The 18,432-nt window shown below is 41.6% G+C and overlaps 1 protein-coding gene across 2 annotated transcripts in view; it reads right to left on the bottom strand.

Moving 5' to 3' along the window:
• Window positions 1-18,432, bottom strand: part of LOC129815658 (copine-9-like) — a 177,293-nt gene that overhangs the window by 123,892 nt on the left and 34,969 nt on the right. For both annotated transcript variants that reach the window (XM_055869654.1, XM_055869655.1), the window contains exon 4: window positions 8,172-8,275. In XM_055869654.1, coding sequence (XP_055725629.1) covers window positions 8,172-8,275 — 104 coding nt within the window. The remainder of the gene's footprint in view (window positions 1-8,171; window positions 8,276-18,432) is intronic.

The following is an 18,432-nucleotide window of genomic DNA, read 5'->3' on the forward strand; positions in this document are numbered from 1 at the left end:
AGGGGTCAAATGCTTGACTTGACCGTAATTAACAAGATGAGCTCCTCCAGGACTCCACGGTATAGTCAAAAGGAAATACTATAGACATTTTAAAGATAGTTAAGTTGGATAGTTGACAGGCAGTTGGATAGTTGACTTTATTGAAGATGTACACAGCGTTGGTAAGTAGCCCGTTACCTGCACGTTCCAAGACATACATCCGTATTGAATATAAGGGTTGTTCTGCTGTCCCTGTAGGAGAAACCTTTTGGTTCTAGGTAGTTTTAAGAGTCTGGCTTGGCCCTACGAGAATGTAAGATATCTTCTAAAAGTAATTTATCATATTTTATGAACCTTCTGTTTATAACATCTTTTAAGATAAAAGTTCAAGCTCTTCTTCCATAATGTTTGTATTTTGAATATAAAATATCAAGAAGGTATTTGAAACTATTCTATCCTCCAACTCTCATCTTTTCCTCTCTTTTCTTTCAACTTATCCTCTGTAATTATTTCTCCTCTCCTTTACAGCTCTGTGATGGACAGGTGAGGGTTCTGCATGGCCAGGAGAGAGGCCGCAGCACTAGAGCACCATGACAGAACTGACAATGGTGTGACAGACAGACAGACAACCTAGCTCACTGCTCCAGCATCTGGAAAACTCTGATTTGGAAATCTAGGACAAAACTAAGAAATGCAATAAACACTAAAAAGAGCTTAAAAAAAGCTCCTCAGTTGTTCAAGCTTCACATGCAGACCAGTTCATTTGTAAATGAGGATCGAACATAGGCACAGGCCCTCATTTCTAACAATTCATCACAAATGAAGTGGTATCTTTTCAGAAGAAGCTGTGCCTTCAGTTCTTTCATTAACAGCCTCTCTTAATTTTAGCATAAAATCTGCTTCCATATGTTGTCACTGTGTTTCAGAGCAGCAGAGGAAAATAAGAGTTTGTAGTGATAAAACTGAAAGCTAGGGGCTAATGTGTATTGTGATGAAAAGTAGAGAGGCTCTCCTGAAGACTGAGAAAGCTATAGCAACCACGTTATCAGAATCTAGCGAAGTGGCAGAGAGCAGAACTCCCCGCTCTCAAACACTAACCCTCCTAAAGTATCTCTAAACTCCAGAACCTTTCTTACTTATATTAGCCTACCTGCCTCCCTACTCTCCCTCTACAATGAGTCTTCCATCTCTGTTTTTCCTCGATCCCTCACTTTCAATCGGAATTCCCCCTCACTCACTCAGTAAAAATCCCATCTCTGGCGATGTAAAATTGAGTGCTGAGCCAGGCATAGGTGGTATCAAATGAAATTACAGCACTGTAGGATAAGCCTTGAAGCGCTGAGCGAAATTAGATTTAGCAGTGCGAGGAGTGATAAACCCGCCCCAAAAATCGGATAGCCTCATTTACATGGCAGGCGACAGAGGACCTCAGGGCAGCTCTATGTAATCGAGACAAAGGACCGGCATTAAACACATTGTGATATCCAGGAAGGTGGGGCATGAATTAACACAAATTACCAGGTTGATACAAACCGAATCCTAACGAGAAGGAAACATTATTGTAGAATTTCCAAAAACCTTAATTACAGTCAAGAATCAATGCACAGGCTTACCTGGGCTGATAGGGAATCCATAAATAATTGATAGCGGCCAGGGGCCCGTGGTAGGGTTTGCTCCGTGCCTGCTTAATTACATTACAGGTAGCCTAGCGGTTAGGGAGACGAGCCGGAGGGTTACCAGTTCCAATCCCGGGTCTGATGGGAAAAATCTGGGGGGAAGTGAGCTGGCAACCAGAGATGCTATTGCCTGCCGTTGTGCCCCTTGAGCAAGGCACTTAACCCCCCACAACAACGGCTCCATGGGAGCCCAGTGTGGCAGTCCCTCCTCTTCAACCTGTATATGTATATGTGTCTTTCCTAGGGGTTGGTTGGGATAAAGCGGAAGTCACATTTCGGTTTGGCCTTTATAAGCCACTGTATCTACTATAACAGCACAAAAACTACAGGATCAAAAACAAACTATAACACCATTCCAAGGACAGTGTTACTTCCAACTCTTTCTCAACAAGGTGTAAAAAATCACAGCCACCATCACTCTGACTTGACCTTCTTAAAAACTCAGAACCCAAGTTCTAATATTGTGTCTTGTTTTCCATCCTTTGCTGCGTGCTGGTCAGACAGTCATGTTAGCCAATTTCATATTATCTAAATGGAAGAAAATTATGTGAACTCCCCTTCACGTTAGACAATTCATTAGATCTAGGAGAAACGAATGACGCGCATTTACTTCCTTGTGCTCACGACTTGACGAGTAGTCAAGTTCTCTTTTTAAAAGAACTCAGCTACTTCTCAGAAGGCACGCTAATTGACCTGAGGATAGGATCCTCATAATTGAGGAAAAGTATGGCAAATAAAGACCATCATCCAATGCCTACCTTTAAATATCTACAGGATACAACTGAGCATCATGCAGTGTTTTATATCTCTTGTATATCTGCTGAGTCTCTGGAAAGCCTTGATATGCCACGATACACTAGTCATAACAGAGTGGGAAGCCCTTCTGAAACGCCCCCACTCTTCTTCATATAATGCTTCCATTAGAAACAAGAGAAAGGGATGTTGTCTTCGCCCCATATAGCATGCTCAGATTGAAAGGTAGAACTAAAAGCAGGTATAGATATTAGATAACTCGTTCCATCTAGTTTCCCAGTGTACAGTACAAATGGTTCATTGTTGCAGAAGAACTTTCCTGCAAACGTGTATTGTATTTGAGGTTTAAAAAGACTTCTGAAGTTTGTTATTTCCACTCAAAATAACGAAAAATGTAATCAACCCCTACAAAAATGTCCATGAATTATAATCCACATACTAACTCCCATTTCCTGTTGCTGCAGGATTATTTTCCTACTGTAGCAAACTGGCTCAAATTAAGATCCTACATCTGTTTATATGTAACAACTCCCCTGGGTAATACATGTAGTCCCCTATCTCTATCCCTATATTTAAGTCCTATCTCCATCCCTATCTCTATCCCATCTCTAAATCATATCTCTATCTCTATCCCTATCCCTATCCCCATCTTTAAGCCCTCTCTCTATCTCTAGCCCTATCTCTATCCCTGTCTTTAAGCCCTATCTCTATCTCCATCCACATCTTTAAGCCCTATCCCTATCCCCATCTTTAAGCCCTATCCCTATCTCTATCCCTATCTCTATCCCTATCCCCATCTTTAAGCCCTGTTTCCATCCCCATCTTTAAGCCCTGTCTCCATCCCCATCTTTAAGCCCTGTCTCCATCCCCATCTTTAAGCCCTGTGTCCATCCCCATCCCTATCTTTAAGCCCTATCTCTATTGCTATCTTTAAGCCCTATCTCTATCCCTATCTTGAAGCCCTGTCTTTATCCCTATCTTGAAGCCCTGTCTTTATCCCTATCTTGAAGCCCTGTCTTTATCCCTATCTTGAAGCCCTGTCTTTATCCCTATCCCCATTTTTAAGCCCCATCTCTATCCCTCTCCCTATCTCTCTCCCTATCTTTAAGCCCTATCTCTATTCCTATCGCTATCCCCATCTTTAAGCACACTCTAAGCCCTATCTCTAGCCCTATCCCTATCTCTAAGCTCTATCTCTAGCCCTATCTCTAAGCTCTATCTCTAGCCCTATCCCTATCTCTAAGCTCTATCTCTAGCCCTATCTCTAAGCTCTATCTCTAGCCCTAGCCCTATCTCTAAGCTCTATCTCTAGCCCTATCCCAAAACACTATCTTTATCGCTATCTATATCCCTATTTCTAAGCCCTTACAGTGCCTCCATGGCACTTCCTACCTTCCCTATCTATTGTGATTCAGGATGCTAAAAATAATCTCCAGAGGGAAGGGGGTGGTTAAATTATTCATCCAGCCATAACAGGGGCTCTCCCTTTTATTGGAGCCACCTCTCGGGACCTCAAATCAGGGAGACGACAACACTCCCCTGGGGCCTTGAAGATCCAGATCTGGACAATCCTGGAAATGCAATAGGCACCCAATTTATTTCCATATACCTCCTATGACCTCACTTACTTATGTCACAAGGATGACAGGTGTGACTCCGACAAACAAAAAGTGGATATCGATCAACGTTTCGTTACACAGGGCTGAGAATAGCTGTCAACAGCCTGTATAGCCTGTATAGCCTGTGTAATCTGTATAGCCTGCATAATCTGTATAATCTGTATAGCCTGTATAATCTGTATAACCTGTATAGCCTGTGTAGCCTGTATAATCTGTATAGCCTGTATAATCTGTATAACCTGTATAGCCTGTATAACCTGTATAATCTGTAGAGCCTGTATAATCTGTATAGCCTGTATAATCTGTATAGTCTGCATAATCTGTTTAACCTGTATAGCCTGTATAATCTGTAGTCTGAATAACCTGTAAAGCCTGTATAATCTGTATAGCCTGTATAATCTGTATAACCTGTATAGCCTGTATAGCCTGTATAATCTGTATAGTCTGAATAACCTGTATAGCCTGTATAATCTGTATAACCTGTATAATCTGTATAGCCTGTATAATCTGTATAACCTGTATAGCCTGTATAATCTGTAGAGCCTGTATAATCTGTATAGTCTGCATAATCTGAATAACCTGTAAAGCCTGTATAATCTGTATAGCCTGTATAATCTGTATAACCTGTATAGCCTGCATAATCTGTATAACCTGTATAGCCTGGGTAGCCTGTAGAGTCTGAATAACCTGTAAAACCTGTATAATCTGTATAGCCTGTATAATCTGTATAACCTGTATAGTCTGCATAATCTGTATAGCCTGTATAATCTGTATAACCTGTATAATCTGCATAACCTGTATAGACTGTATAACCTGTACAGCCTGTATAGACTGTTCAATATGTATAACCTGTATGATCTGTATAGCCTGTTTAATCTGTATAACCTGTACACAGTCCAGGGTCAGCCATTATTAATCTTGGAGCATTTTGGGTCAAGTGCCTTGCTCAAGGGCACATTGACAGATTTTTCACCTTGTCGGCTCAGGATTCGAAAGAGCGACCTTTCGGTTACTGGCCCAATGCTCTAACAGCTATCATCATGCTATTCATCATCATGCTATTGATTGAGGAGCACCATAAGGTCACGAACTGCGACGCAATAATTGCGATTCTCCGCCGTGTCACTGAACATGCCGAGTCATTAGTCTCCGAGGTGCCATTTCCGCACGTCGATGACATTCCTCTACTGCATTGCCATAAACATCGTTATAAAGGCTGAATTTCCAACTAAGACTTAACCCACACCAGTCTATTGCCATGTTTCAAATTTTAAGTATGTACGGGATAAACATGGTATACACCGTTGTCAGGACCCGGTGCGAGAAACAGTCACTAATAATCGTCAGAACCCAGAAGATGAGGCAGACACAGCAGTACTAGAGATGGTGGTTTAATTAAAGAACAAAATCTTCAGGCAAAGAATCTAAATTCACAATGTCCAAACATTAAGCCAAGAAGCACAAAATGGATATCCTCCAAAATACAAAGAAACTCCAAAGTGGTAAAAACAGCAGGGAAAAACAAACCTCAAAAGACTACTCAAAAATACACAAGAACTAAACCAGAGAACCTCTGGAAAATCCAATAAGAGAATCATATGTTCAGAACAAGGCTTGGGCTGGGGCTGGGTGCTAACATACAAACACTGAGCAAGGAACTGAGGAACACACAGGGTTTAAATACTAACAAGGGAACGACACACAGGTGCAAACAATAATTAGAGCAAGGAAAAACAAAAGGTACAAAAAAGGTGCAATGGGGACATCTAGTGACCAAAACCTGAACAGTCCTGGCCAAAACCTGACAACCGTCCAATGAAATGCTTACTTGCAGGTTCCTTCTGGACAATGCAACAACAATAAGAAATAATACAAGATAATAGCTCAGTAGAATAGAATAAACATTTAATCATCAGTATAATACAGGAAGGAACAACGTTTATGTTGGCACCAAGTCAGAGCCAGTCCGTCGAGGCCATGGCCCAGTGAGACACCGTCGCCGGTCCATGGAGTTGGAAACAAGTCAAGTCTACCATTTGGGTAAAACACCGCCGTAAGCCTTTAGGTGGAAACTCAGCATAATATTTTCTCTGGTGGTTCATGTGAAACATCACTCCTGTTCTTAGAGAAGCTACAATAACACTTTCACTTTGTCACTTTTGAGAATTTCAGCTGACAAAAATTAGATGGCAGTTTAAAGTGGGATGTTTTACATGTAGAAGTTTGTAGATATATTAAGTGTCGAAGTTTGTAGATGTATTAAACGTTTGTAGATGTATTAAGTGTAGAAGTTTGTAGATGTATTAAGTGTAGAAGTTTGTAGATGTATTAAGTGTAGAAGTTTGTGTGTGTGTGTGTGTGTGTGTGTGTGTGTGTGTGTGTGTGTGTGTGTGTGTGTGTGTGTGTGTGTGTGTGTGTGTGTGTGTGTGTGTGTGTGTGTGTGTGTGTTTGTGTGTGTGTGTGTTTGTGTGTGTGTTTGTGTGTGTGTACCTGTCTGTGCATGTGCATTTTTTACACAATTCACAGTTTCCCTTGCATATTACTTTCTCACTGTTCCCACCCAGTTAGGTAACAAACCAAATTCTCCCAATCCCCGACCAAAGATTAGCAACACTGCAAACATGAATTTACACAACCCATAGGGAGTCATTTGCTAGAGATTATGACTAACAAATCATGTGGAGAGCCCAAATGGACAGGAAATCCTAAAACTATGCGCATAATATAGAGTTTGCCATGTGTAATAATATATTATTATAACTGTATATGGTGTATATAGCCTAGTGATGTGTGTGTGTATGAATGTGTGTGTTTGTGTCAATCTATTCCTGCACAGCTGGCTATACCGGTAGGGTTTAAATCAGAACAGGAACACATGGTGTATGACTTGTTGTGATTCAGATTCATGTTCTGTAATTTATTTTTAGCTGTTTTTCTGGGTTGACAGTTTCCAATTCTATTTAAAAGTTTTATCCCGTTCTGTTACGAATGTCTCCAACTAGTATCTGTCAAGATTTTACAAACATCTCTCCAACGCTATTCCGAAAAGCACATATTTTGTCAGCTCCTCATCTTACAACAAAGAGAGTTTTTGCTTAAAATCATGTTTGACTTTCCTCCTCCTTCTGGACAAGATTTGAATGAAATACAACAACAACCGTTGACAAATGCCTTCCGACTACACTGGTATCCACCTACTGTTACATCTTTGCTTCTGCTTGTTTGACTAATGCTTCCTGTCTGCGTGGCAGATCTGGCTGTGGCGGTCGGTTGGTGTTTTGGCGGTGGTATTGATCGTGGTGTGTATGTGTGTAGCCTAATCAATGTGACAGATCTGAGGGGGTGGTTCGGCCTGAGCTACCACCACCTGCCACATGCTGGGGCCTCTGCTCTTCCTCTCCTCTGGCCCCCTGCTGGGGCTTCTGCTCTTGCTCTCCTCTTCTCCTCTGGCCCCCTGCAGAGGGCATCGATCCCCCCTTCTCTGGGGGAGGAGGGAAGTTGGAACAGTAACATCCCCCCAACAGCCTGCAACTCCCTCCACCCCTGGTTTCGACTGTGAGCTGCCTTCGCAGCGGAAAGGAAGCTGGCTGTGGATTTGAGGCAAAGGGGAGTTCTAATGTTGTTGTTGGGATTGAAAGTGTTTTTTGACTTTATCGGTCAAAGTAGTTTTTTTAAAAGTCAAAAACGTAATTATCCTGCAAAATGTTGTTAATCTAAATGTTTGTGATGCTTATGATAATATAAAATGATGTTTATGATCATATAAAATGATGTTTACGATCATGTAAAATGATGTTTATGACCATGTAAAATTATGTTTGCGATAAATGATGTAAATGTAATGTTTACAGTGGTAAATATAGGTGACAGGAACATCCACGTCTTCCTTAGCAATGTAATCATATACCCCAGCACCTACAGATGGAAAATCCGGAATATCCAAATAAAGTGTGTTTTGCTACGGTGTGCCCAACTGAGCATGACACTGGTTTGATTGAATTGGGCCCTTAGTATTAATAAGTCAAGTGATTATTAAGTGAACCTTGCTAATGAAAACTGTTGAATCATTCTCTGGTGGACAGGAGGACAAAAGAGAAGATGGGAGGATAGTACAACAGACAGGAAGAGAGAGGTCTCCACTTACACATCAAAGCGAAGATTCTGCTTCTCCTCGAAGAAGAAATCCAGGACAAACTTCCGAACAAAGTCCGGGTTCAGGGTGTTATCGATCACTTCTGTTCGGCCAAACTGCTCCGGAACGGGCAAAGGAGGGAAGAGAATAAGGAGGGAGAAGGATGGAGGAAAAGAAAGGGGGAGGAGGAGGAAGGAGAAGAAGAAGGAGTGAGAAGGAGAGAGAAAGATAAATTAGTCAATATTACAGGAGATGATATCATCATCGTCACTTGATGGCTTGAAAACTGTTTTGATCTTCAAAATGACTACATAATAGTGCCTGGGGCTGGTCTAGTGGGTAAAGCCACCGCCTGCAGCACATATGCAACACCCTCAGCGGTGTTATTAATAGGGAATGAATTCCACTCCCGTTTTAAATGAGTGAATAGTTCTAAGCAACCTTTACTCTGTTTTCTTGCGACTGCCGACCTGCTCAAACCATAGCGATCAATCATTGCTTTGTCCCAATGTCCCATCATGCTCTCTGTCAGCGGTGATGAGCTATTGATCCGTGTGCTGCCACAACACCTGTCAAACATCCCCGACCAACCTGTCCCCCCAACACCCACAGTCTCAAATGTTCACTGTCAATAACAGTCCATAGAATGCACTTATAGAGAGATCTGATGGACTGAAGAGTACCAGATTCTATTAAACATGAATCTTTTGTGTGTAGTTTCAGTCTTGCTTTGTGTGAGCCCATGGTTTCTCCTATAAGCTGTGGTGGCAGTGTGATGGGAGGTATTAGGGAAGGTACTTTGGAGATGTTTAAGGTTTGTGGTGGCAATTGCCAATAAATGTCATATCCTCTTGTGATCGAGAACAGTCTGACAGCATTGTACATTGTCAGTGTTTACATAGGACAAGGGTCTTGAACTTGCAGATCTAGAGTCACATATGGCCCTTTAACTCAAAATTCTCCGATTTTCCAGAAATGGCGGTTGAAAGATTATTGGAATTTTGCAACCTTAACACTGATGCAGCAGTTGAACAGTAGAATGTACAGTGGAGAAACATAAGTGCTACACAACAGCCTGTGGCTGTATCTGGTATAATATGCGATTTTTAACAATGTATACATTTAGCCAGTGGTGACCCGTCACCATCATGCAGAGCCACACCTGTTTTGAGCCCCACCTGTTTAGCTAAAAAAAGAAAGAAGATATAATTGGCTTGTTTTGCATGTTATTTTGGCATTAATTCGTGTTACATTTCAGTTTGCAAGCAATGTAAAAAAAAAAATATATCCTTGAGTTTAACCTGTCTAGGACAGGGGTTCCTCTAGCGCCACTCCTCCCACATTCCACTGAAAAGGCAGAGCGCGAAATTCAAAAAAAATATTTTTTTTAAATATTTAACTTTCACACATTAACAAGTCCAATAGAGCTAATGAAAGATACAGATCGTGTGAATCCAGCCAACATGTCCGATTTTTAAAATGTTTTACAGGGAAGACACAATATGTAAATCTATTCGCTAAACACCTTAGCAAAAGACACCACTTTTCTTTGTCCACCAACACCACTAGCTATCACCAATTCGGCCAAATAAAGATATTGATAGCCACTAACCAAGAAAAAAACTCATCAGATGACAGTCTGATAACATATTTATGGTATAGGATAGGTTTTGTAAGAAAAATGTGCATATTTCAGGTAGAAATCATAGTTTACAATTGCACCCACAATGACAACTCGACTAGAATAAATACATAGAGCAACGTGTATTACCTAATTACTAATCATAAAACATTTCGTAAAAATACACAGCATACACTAATCGAAAGACACAGATCCTGTGAATACAGACAATATTTCAGATTTTCTAAGTGTCTTACAGCGAAAACACAATAAATCGTTATATTAGCATATCACATGTGCAAACATTACCAGAGCATTGATTCTAGCCAAAGAGAGCGATAACGTCAACATCGCCAAAATATATTAATTTTTTCACTAACCTTCTCAGAATTCTTCAGATGACACTCCTGTAACATCATATTACAACATACATATAGAGTTTGTTCGAAAATGTGCATATTTAGCCACCAAAATCATGGTTAGACAATGACAAAAGTAGCCCAGCTGGTCAGAAAATGTCATGCGCCATATTAGACAGTGATCTAGTCTTATACATAAATACTCATAAACTTGACAAAAAAAATATAGGGTGGACAGCGATTGATAGACAATTTAATTCTTAATACAATCGCGGAATTACATTTTTTTAATTATCCTTACTTTTCAATAAAGGTTGCGCCAAGCGAAGCTACATCTAACAAAATGGCGGCATAAGCGATTAACATTTTTCGACAGAAACACGATTTATCATAATAAATTGTTCTTACTATGAGCAGTTCTTCCATCAGAATCTTGGGCAATGAATCCTTTCTTGGGTCTAATCGTCTTTTGGTCGAAAGCTGTCCTCTTGCCATGTGGAAATGCCCACTGCGTTCGGCATGAACTGGAAACGTGCCCAGAGGTTCAAAGTGTCTCAGAAAGAAATGCGTCAAAATCGCACTAAACGGATATAAATTGCTATAAAACGGTTTAAATTAACTACCTTATGATGTTTTAAACACCTATAACGAGTAAAAACATGACCAGAGAAATATTACTGGCTAAACTAAAGCTTGGAAAAAGAGCAGGTCCGTGTCCACCTTGCATCAGGCGCAGCTGGAAAAGAGACACTACCTACACGTTGTTCTGTTTTATAGAGGCTCTGATTGCGCAATCGACTCCATTCAAAGCGTCATCACGTAATGACATCCAGGGGAAGACGTAAGCAGTGTTTGTATCCTCATAGCGTTCACAGGGACCTTTAAACTGACTCCAGATCAGGGGCCAAGATGTCTGAAATCTGACTCCATGTCAGGGAAAGTGCTGTAGAATGAGTTCTGTTCCACTCAGAGACAAAATTTCAATAATAATTTAATAATAATATGCATATTGTACGCATATTGTACGGGCAAGAATTGAGTAGGAAGCCGTTTAAAAATTACACGATTTCCAGAAAAAGGGACAACAGCACCCCCTATCCTAAAGCCGCATACAAACATGGTCACTTTCTTGAGTAAGGCAGTTCCAAAATGCAGGTGTTTCAGCCACATTTCACCACAGATAAAATGACGTCAAATCACGTTATATCTACCATAGCTTTGATTGGACTGATCATGTCAACATCATACTTTCAAAATCTTAGCTAGAAAGCTAGCTAGCTAGACAAGCAGTCATCATGAATAATGTCAACATTCTACTGGCAAATCATTTTCAATCCTTTTCAAATTAAGAGAAATTATAGATAAAACGTATCGGTGCTCATCGGCCATTGGACATTACATAAAAACTCAGAAATCGCAAATTCACTATTTTGCTTCCCCTGCCTGTTATTCGGTGGATGGGGTGTGTGGTTCAAGTCTGGGTTTAAGGATTTAAAACATCTGTCTGAAAAGGTCTCTTTGCCAAGCTTAAAAAGATAAACATTCACATGCAACACAATGGTTGAATAGATGGACATGCTGTCAATCCAGCATGATTTCTGCCGTGTTCAAAACAACTGGTAACTCGGAACTGGGAAATCTCGGACTTCCGACTTTAGTGCGTTCAAGACAACTGGAAATTCAGAGAAAAACGAGCTCCGACTGGGAAAATCCGCTTTGAACGCTCATCCAACTCGGAATTCCAAGTCGGGAATTCGGGCCTCTTTCTAGACCTTCGACATTCCGACCTGAAATGACTGACATCATTACATTTTAGTCATTTACCAGATACTCTTATCCAGAGCGACTTACAGTAGAGTGCATACATTTTATTACATTTTTTAAATTTTTTCATTACATTTTACATACTGAGACAAGGATATCCCTACCGGCCAAACCCTCCCTAACCTGGACGACGCTATGCCAATTGTGCGTCGTCCCACGGACCTCCCGGTTGCGGCCGGCTGCGACACAGCCTGGGCGCGAACCCGGCCCAGCCTGGGCGCAAACCCAGAGACTCTGGTGGCTAGACCACTGCGCCACCCGGGAGGCCTATCATGATTTAACCTCGTTTTTTTCCAGAGTTCCCAGTTGTCTTGAAAGCACCATAAATAGAGAATGCCAGACTTTGATGAAAGTTTGATGACAAAGTTTGCCCATAAGGACTGCCGTGCCACCTTCCTGTTCAAGTGAGCACAGCATAACAGTGAATCCAAAAATATGTCTTGTACGCTGCTGCATAAATAATATGCCAGGATATGTATACTATCGCTAAGAAAGTAATACTAAGTGCCTGTTGTGTTGTAAGCTGTTAGTAGCCCATGTGTCTCACCCTAAGAATTTGGTCCCTCTCCCCCTCAGAACTTAGCCTAAAGTGCAGAACAAATATCGAATACATATTTTATAGCTCGCTCATTAATGTCTTAATCGAAATTACGGCTTGTCTCTTATCCTCTCATCGTTCCCTTAGTTTGTAGCCTACATCTCAAATGTTATGTTACTTATATAGATCTATCGCATTAGTATCTTATTTATAATTTTAGGCAATGTTGGAATGATGCAATTCATTGTTTTTCTTACTTTATGTATTATAATTAGCGCATATGCATTTCTCCACTATGAGGGGATACTACAGTATATAATGTTTTTGGGTCTGTAACCATGTTTGCCAGTGACAGTCTCTTCCCATTCAAATGTTGTTGTTTTTTTCAACAAAAAGTTCAGTAATAAAACCATGTAATTCCAGTTGATGTTGTAAGGGTTGTTTTGTTTGCGCAATACGCTGTCTGAGCTTCGTTATATTGTCTATAAAAGTGGATCCTCATGATTGTATTTTCCTTCCTTTTTAGACCACATAGGCCTAATAAAATACTTAAAAATGGTAGGCTAACAGTATCTCGCTCTCTCTCCATGTGATGACTTAAAGAAGAGTAAAGTTAACTCAACATATTGCTGAATTTATCTGAACTAACATCTGAATTTCTGTCGTGTCCATTTTGAAAGTGCTGAATGAAGGCCTACCTTGTCACTGGTCAATTGCTTGCACTTGCTTATACTTACATGCTGACCAAACAGCTCGCGAGCGTTGCTAAATAAAAGTACACATACGTTATTCAATCATTGCATCCAAACTGCTCGCAAGTGTCTGCATAGCCAGGCTCTAAAATAGAACTTGGTTCTATTTGTGACGCTTGATGCATTGCATGTCCCGCCTCTTCCATCTCCTGATTGGTTTTTAGGAGCATATACCCACGTGGGTGATTGAAAGATGAACTGAGGTCACACTCCAGTCCAGTTGGTGGTGGTAATGCACCTTAAGATTGGATTTTATATGGCGGTTGGCAACCAAAGATGAAGAAAAAGCCTGAAGGAGGAGATATTACTAGAAACTAACTCGGTTTACCATTTTATCTGTGGATTAATTGTCAGAGTAGGAGATCTTGTGCATTTCAGGTAAAAGAACAACCCAATATTTACATCCCAGGACAAATTAACTAGCAAATTAAATTGCCATGAATGTTTCATGCTTTTCGACCTGTTCCCAAATTAATGTAGTTGATTCAGAGTTCGTTTTGATATCTGGGCAGAACGACAGATTTTTACCTTGTCAGCTCTGGGATTCGATCTTGCAACCTTCCAGTAACTAGTTCAATACTCTAACCACTAGGCTACCTGCCGCCCCGTCCTGATCATGTCTGGACAAAATCAACATGCACGCGATGGCACACAAGGACATGTGTGCATGATATAGGAACAAACATTATGAATTTACTGAACATGAAAGTAATAATGTTTGTGTATGGTTCAAAGGTCAAAATTAATGTCGGTATTCGTTATTAGTGAAAGAGAATGCAGTTCATATCGAGTTGAAACCATATTTATTTAAGCATGTCCGTCATGCCAGCTATGTTCTTTAAAAAGGCAGTGAATGAGGCTGAATGAACTGTTTCGCTGCCAGACAAGGCTCCGCTGATAGCCAGGTGTAGTGGTGGTAAGGATTCACACATGGTGCAAGATTTACAAGCTAAAATCACCATTGCATTTAGCCAGCCTCATTTTCCCTTCTCTCTCCAAATAATGACTCCCAAGTCTCCCAAAAGATGTTTGGGACCGCTGGCTATCCCGTTCTGAAACAACACAGCTGCTTTAAGAAGTGCAGCAGCAGGTATCTGGCATTGATTAAATCCTTGGAGCGCTCAAACTATGATGACAGGTGTCAAAATACAATGTACTCAAAAGTGTCATCCATAAAAAACAGATCTACAGATTCATTCATTTCATATCTTGGAGGAATGAAAGAACAGCAAAGTCCATAGATGTATTAGACGACTCTTCCTGTCGCCCTGTTCTGTGTGTGTTTGTGTCAAGCGTAGTGGATGACTTGACAGGTGCTGCGGGATGAGCGTTGGGAGGTGTCGAGGGGGTTGGGGACGGAGGGTGGTGAAGAGGAGGCAGGGGAGGCAGATGTGTCAGAGAGGGGGCTCTTGACTTGCAGTTGCATCACGCTCGTTTGATCCCTCGCTGCTTATTAAGGCAGCCGATACTCATAAGGCCCTGCGGTGTGTGTGTGTGTGTTATAAATTAACAACTGCCTGGGTCTTTTGGTTCGAGCTTAGAGAAGGGTTTCTATGTCTACATGCAGACAGATAGCAGAGATAACATGGAGTCAGATCAGCCTAAGGCAGGCCTGGGAAACTCCAGTCCTCGGGGGCCTGATTGGTGTCACACTTTTGCCCCAGCTAACACACCTGACTCCAAAAATCAACTAATCATGATTGTCAGTTAAATATGCAATTCTTTTAAATTAGGAGTGTTTGCTCGGGATGGGGGGAAAGTGTGAAAGGACTGTAATTGCCCAGGCCTGGCCTAAGGACTAGTAGTGTTCTTTAAGGCAGGGGTTCCCAAACTCCCACCCTGCGCGCCACGTCTATGTCTATGGATACAAGCACTATTCATGACACACACTGTTCACACCCCTCTGGTTGGCAGAGACAACATTTTGCAGGATTAAAGCTTATTTGCTGTAATTCTACACATTTTGTCATGGGGTGCAGAGAAAATGTTGCTGTTTTAATGCTCATTTAATTGCAATTATATACATTTTCCCATGTCTGTGTATTCATGTGATATTTGAGTAACTCAAACTTCCTGTGTGTCAAACTCAAAGCTAGGCTAAAAACCTAGCTAAAAATCATTAGCTGACATGGGCTAGTTGATCTGGAAATTTCACACAAGTTATAAATGACTTTTTAAGGTCAGCAATGACTGACATGACAAAAGGAAAACTGATGATGTACTACTCAATTTCAAAATTGCACCTTCTGTATTCTACTATGACAACTTTCAAGAGTAAGTTGAAAGCCAGACTAAGTTCTTTAAAAAAAAAAAAAAAAGTTATAAAATAGAGAAAGAGAAGCTCATCCAGACAGCGAATCCCTCAAGGATCCAAAATGTATTCCAAAATAAGACATGTGGCCGCCGAATGTCACGCCGCCCGCCGTGAGTCGGGAATCGAGAGCCATCATTGTTATTCTGTAAGAACTTGGTAGAAAGTAGGTTTGCATCGTTAGCGTCACTGTGACTTCCCACAGAGTGTGGCTCTGCATGTGTAACAGTATAACTTTAAACCGTCCCCTCGCCCCGACACGGGCGCGAACCAGGGACCCTCTGCACACATCGACAACAGTCACCCACGAAGCAGCGTTACCCATCGCTCCACAAAAGCCACGGCCCTTGCAAAGCAAGGGGCAACACTACTTAAGTCTCAGAGCAAGTGACGTAACTGATTGAAATGCTACTAGCGCGTACCCGCTAACTAGCTAGCCATTTCACATCCGTTACACTCACCCCCCTTTCAACCTCCTCCTTTTCCGCAGCAACCAGTGATCCGGGTCACGGCACCAATGTAACAGTATAACTTTAAACCGTCCCCTCGCCCCGACACGGGCGCGAACCAGGGACCCTCTGCACACATCGACAACAGTCACCCACGAAGCAGCGTTACCCATCGCTCCACAAAAGCCACGGCCCTTGCAAAGCAAGGGGCAACACTACTTAAGTCTCAGAGCAAGTGACGTAACTGATTGAAATGCTACTAGCGCGTACCCGCTAACTAGCTAGCCATTTCACATCCGTTACACATGCAGTCAGGTGCTTTGGAGTCAGCCTAATGAATCCTCTTTAGCTTTAGCTCAAAGAGAGACGAGAGAGAGAAGGAGGAAAGGCTGCCTGCTGCACGCACTCACACACACTTCAATGAGGAATAAGTAGCTTTGTCGTTCTAGTCCAAAAACTTGTTCCTGTGTTTTTTTTGGATTGTTTTGGACTGTTTCATTATTTGAGAACTGAATCCATTATAAAATGTATGCATGCATGACTATGTTGCTTTGGACAAAATCGTCTGCTAAAAGGCATATTATTATTATATCATTAAAGAAAACTTCATTTTGTCTCGGTTTCTCACTTGCTTTGGATTCTAGTCAACTTGGCTCTGCAGAGCTGCTGGCGAAACTAATACTAATCATCTTGTTTCACATTGTTAGACATAAACAAAAAATCTCTGCTACTAACCTAAATGCATCAAAACAAGCTCTGAGCCAAGTTCCACAATTCTACACTTCCTCCCAATACCTATCTATACTACCGTACCAGGGTTGTGTTCATTTGGCATTAAACAGAAGAAAACAGACTCAAACAAGGAAGGACTAACCTAGACTTGTCCAATAAGAAATGCTCATTTTAGTTTAACAGTGCTGAGCAATTAGTGCTTTTTGAGGTAGGTTTGATTTTGGTTTCGATTATTATTATTTTTTTTTACATTAAATGCACTATGTATTATGTGGGTTGAATGCTGTAACAACACAGATTAAAACAATTAATAAAAATCCCATGATGCTAGCGACTGGGGATTAACATTGGTACCCGCGATCCCAGGACTGTCCCGGGACCACTCTTCACATTTCCCGAAAAAATGTAATGACAAGGCCCGGGAAATTACAACATTTTGCCCCAATGTGGCACTAATGCAAAACAAACAACATGCGTAGCAACCGATTGATGAAAAATATAATAGCACATTATCGGATGTCGCATGGAAGCCTTTAGCCTAGCATATTTTCTTCACACAAAGTCACCATAAATTCAAAGCACACGCATAATTGATCCTGCCAGACTGCACATGAGACCCGAATGCAGTTTAGAGTTCTCATCAGAACTGAAAATTTGATCCCGTTCCGACCCAAACCCGGACACCCGAAAAAAGCCAGATTTCAAGAAAACAGTTAGCTATATTGATTTAAACTAGTGAGGAGAACAACAAGGTGGAGGCGAGCAGCAGTGGGGTAAGGAAACGAGGAAACAGCCATTGGTCCTAGAAAAAGCACAGCGTAAAACTCACCTTAGTTATGAGCAACTGAATGATGAAAATATTGAAATAAAGTAGGCTAATGCAATTGAAAGCATCAAATTCTTGCTCATACTGATAATCCCAAAGTCATGTCCAACCGTAATACTAATTTGGGCTCCCGAGTGGCGCAGTGGTCTAAAGCACTGCTTCTCAGTGCTAGAGGTGTCACTACAGACCCTGGTTTGATTCCAGGCTGTATCACAACCGGCCGTGATTAAGAGTCCCATAGGGCGGCGCACAATTGGCCCAGCGTCGTCCGAGTTTGGCCGGGGTAGGCCGTCATTGTAAATAAGAATTTGTTCTTAACTGACTTGCCTAGTTAAATAAATAGCACCTTTTTGATTGGGAGAGTGCCATCGCGCTGCTTTGAGACAAGCCTGGGGGATTTGTCTAGATAAATCAATCAATGTCAGGTTTTTGTGTTCACTGACTCTACTTTTGGATATTTGGTAACAATTAGGCTGGGGGAAATGTTAGCTAAGATGAGGTGAGTGCTAATGTATGGCTAGCTAGTTAGCGGGTACGCGCTACTAGCGTTTCAATCAGTTACGTCACTTGCTCTGAAACCTACAAGTAGTGTTGCCCCTTGCTCTGCAAGGGCCGCGGCTTTTGTGGAGCGATGGGTAACGACGCTTCGTGGGTGTCAGTTGTTGATGTATGCAGAGGGTCCCTGGTTCTCGCCCACGGGCGAGGGGACGGTTTAAAGTTATAGTGTTACATTGATGCTGTTGACCCGGATCATTGGTTGCTGCGGAAAAGGAGGAGGTTGAAAGGGGGGTGAGTGTAACGGATGTGAAATGGCTAGCTAGTTAGCGGGTACGCGCTACTAGCGTTTCAATCAGTTACGTC

The sequence above is a fragment of the Salvelinus fontinalis genome, chromosome 18, assembly GCF_029448725.1.
Source record: "Salvelinus fontinalis isolate EN_2023a chromosome 18, ASM2944872v1, whole genome shotgun sequence".
NCBI classification, from domain to species: Eukaryota; Metazoa; Chordata; class Actinopteri; order Salmoniformes; family Salmonidae; genus Salvelinus; species Salvelinus fontinalis.